Source organism: Cantharellus anzutake, assembly GCF_015039405.1.
Source record: "Cantharellus anzutake strain C23 chromosome Unknown EI90scaffold_62, whole genome shotgun sequence".
In the NCBI taxonomy this organism is placed as follows: Eukaryota; Fungi; Basidiomycota; class Agaricomycetes; order Cantharellales; family Hydnaceae; genus Cantharellus; species Cantharellus anzutake.
The window spans coordinates 424040-427356 of NW_024067012.1; the positions used below are offsets into that span (position 1 = coordinate 424040).

A 3317-nucleotide genomic window follows, 5' to 3' on the forward strand; every position below is an offset into this window, starting at 1 on the left:
TATTTCATGTGTCTGAGGTATCTTGTAGGAAGAGGTCGGGATTCACTCATAGAGGGACTTGGGGTAACTTTTAGTCAAGATTAGAACTGAGGTACAAAGAGTTCTAATCTACTAGGTATATATAGAAGGTGTCATATCCATCCCCAGCCAATGACTTCCGATCCCTCTGATCCCTCCAGTCTACCTCCGCTCCTTTTTCACTAACCTCGGAGCTCCTGTATTCCACGATCCCCTCGGTACCCCTCGATGGTCACCACCCCCTCCTTTCAATTTGTTACCTACACCTCCCTAAGTATGGAGCCCCAAAGACTTCCAGATAGCTCCGACATCCGCTAGCACACTCCCGCCTCCGCTGGGCAATACACTTGCCTGCCCTGCAGAGCCCACCTTTGGGCCTATCCCTCCTTTCCATTTCTGGGTTATCGCCTGCCTTTCTGTTAACCCCATAACCCGACTCGTCGGTAACATTCAGTTGGCTAATGTTTAACCCTGTTAGCTCTGCTCCGCTCAGCTCCACCGTTTGCGGACCTGTCTTCGCTGTAACTATATATATCCAACTTGTACATAGGTTACACCTCAGTAATAAAATTGACTAGAGTTTACCCCCCTTCAGTTCTGGTTGCCAGTTAGTAAGTTAGGGCACGGACGTGTTACTTGGCACAGCACTCCTGGCACAAGTCGCTGAGGCCGAAGCCCTCCGCTACGGAGACACTCCTTCATCTCAACCTGGTCTCTGACAGAAGGAGGAAGGGAAGGACTTTAGTCAAAGTCTGAGTGATACTGACAAACACCGAAAGGTGCTGAATGATAACGAAAGGTCCCAAACAATATCCTCAATGGGGAACCAGGGTGTCGGGTCGAGGAGGGCAGAGTAGAAGGCTGGAGGATGAATGGGAATGGGAAATGGGTAAGAGGAGGTTAGCCAACTGAATGGAAAGAAGACAACAGTCATACTATAAATGGAAGGTGACTAATTTGTGATGATGTGAGTGGGATCACCAGAGGATGCGGGTAGCTCTGAAGGTGGAGTTACGTATCCAAAGGATGTTGGGTGACTCCAATAAATGAAATGGGTGGGGGAATGGTGTAGAGGTATGTCACAGGATGTCGGAGATCCATCGGGAGGTCGGAGAAAATCTGGAGTCTCCGAATGTTCTGACTCAGGACCGAGCTTCCGGGATGGGAGTGGCCAAGGTAAGGTGTGCTGCAAACCAGGCCGGAGCTGAGACAGTTGGGAAGGAAGGTGACTTTGGGGAGTGGGGAGTTATGGTGTAGGGGATGATGAAGTTGTTAGGAAGGTGGGATGAGGTGGGAGAGTGTGGTTGGGATTCTGGGATATGACAGTGGAGGCAAAGTCAAGGAATAAACAATTCCCGCTATTCCATAGCAGGTCCTACATTTCTTTCTCCCAAACTCAATTGTCCTATGCACAGGGTCCTGTATGACCCCCAGACCCAGGGTCCATTCTCTGCCCCATACAGTTCTATTCCACTTGCTGCATGGCTGCAGTGTAAATTATGTGGTTATCAGAGTATGCAGTGGGTTTACAGAGCGAGAGTGAATCTCGGGCTTCATCTCAGCCAATAGTAACATTGAGAGTGGACACGCATGCAAGGTAAGAGTAGCAGGATCTGCCACTTCAGGCAGCGTTCCACAGTTATATTTTTTTTTGGGAGGCAGTACACTCATGTGTTCTGGCACATGACCAGTTGCATCACCTACTGGGGGACATATTTAGGTTTACTAGCCTCATATGCACACGTGCCCCAAATCAGGTCTGTTAAATCCCTGTACTATTCTTGATAAATTGGCTGCAGGAGTCTGAACTGTTCCTGAACTTTTCTGTAGCGGTATAGTACAGCACAATAACAGAGTATATCACAACTATTCCTGTGAATTCTCGGAATGGGACCACTACCTTCCTATTACAGAAGAAAACCGGCCTCAAAAACTGAGGCCAAAAAGTCCCCTGAAAGTGACCCAGTAGCCCCCTACAAGGCTATCAAGCCAAAGGGCACTGGTCCGAGAAGGGGCTAGGAGTTGGGTGCCTATGGATGAACCTCCTGTCAAACAGATGAAGATTCCCAGTACCCCGGGTAATCCCAAAAAGGATTAGGCCTAAAAGAGCCATGAAGCACTACCAAGTGCCCCTCATCCTGCTCTCGTAAAAATGGAAGTGCACCACATAAGTGTGTTACCCGAGAGCGACTCCTAAATGAATACACTATGTAGTGGTTCTCTCCCACACCGCAGGCACACCTACTACCCCTTCCCCACTGCCTAGCCCAACCCACCATGCACTACAGAACACCCCAACAGTGACCAGCGTGCTTGACATGGATATGGTAGCACACACCCCCAGGAACGGCCCCATCCCTGGGGCAAACCCCCAATACTCTACGCTCCCTGTATCTCTCAGCAATCACACATGCCCCCCCATTACCACGCCCCCCACCCCCAGGTGCCCACAAGCTCTACATCTGAAACTCTGAAATGCCTCCGGTCCCTGGAATCTGCAAAAATCCAAGGCCCTACCCTTGCCCCACCCTGTGTCATGTTCCGGGTCCCTGCTAACACTGATGACCCTTTCCTCGCAAATTACAACACCTCAGTAGCTGTAACTCTACCCGTTAACAACTGCCCAATTCCTGCTACAATCAACACTGACAGCTCAACAGTTGCCCCCCACATGACTCGCTCCCCTGCACCCACGGACACCCCTGCACAGGCCACCGCCGCTGCTCTAAGACCCCTAGATGACAACCTGGAGTATAACTACATCAACCTCACAGGAGAGCTGGCTAACTTCCGTGCCCATGGAGCCCACCCAGCCCGCATCCTAGCAAACATTGACAAAACCCGCTTCAACCAGTGGATTACAACTCCAAGAGCAATCCTAATCTACCCCCTCGATGCCAAACATAACCCCGAGAATGACCACAAGATGAGGAATGACCTCACAATCTTCCTAACCAGAGCTTTCCCCTTATCTGCCCCCTTTATCAAAGTCCACCCCCCATTGCCAAAGGATACGACCCCACTGGGGCTCCCTGGGGCTTCCTAATTGAGGGTCTCCACCCCTCCCATGCCCACCTTCTGGTAACCAGACACCTCTGGATGAGCCGCTCTGTTTGCTTCATCACCATCAAGCTGGCCACCTATTGCCTGACAAGCTATGTCATGACCCTCAAAGACTTAGGTGCAAACCTTGATGAAAGCGTGGTCATTGCCAATGCGGTAGCCCAGAAAATCCAAGAACCAAACTCAATATTCAAAACCTTCCTCAAAAAAGCCAACATCGACAAGGACGATATTGC

General features: G+C 50.4%; 1 protein-coding gene across 1 annotated transcript; it reads left to right on the forward strand.

The window, feature by feature from the left end:
- Positions 1-2428: 2428 nt before the first annotated feature.
- On the forward strand, positions 2429-3064 carry EI90DRAFT_3019702 (uncharacterized protein; the record flags this gene model as incomplete). Its single annotated transcript, XM_039057395.1, has 1 exon — positions 2429-3064. The coding sequence occupies one exon, from the start codon at positions 2429-2431 to the stop codon at positions 3062-3064; it is 636 nt and encodes a 211-aa protein (XP_038911514.1).
- Between the last annotated feature and the right edge of the window lie 253 nt (positions 3065-3317).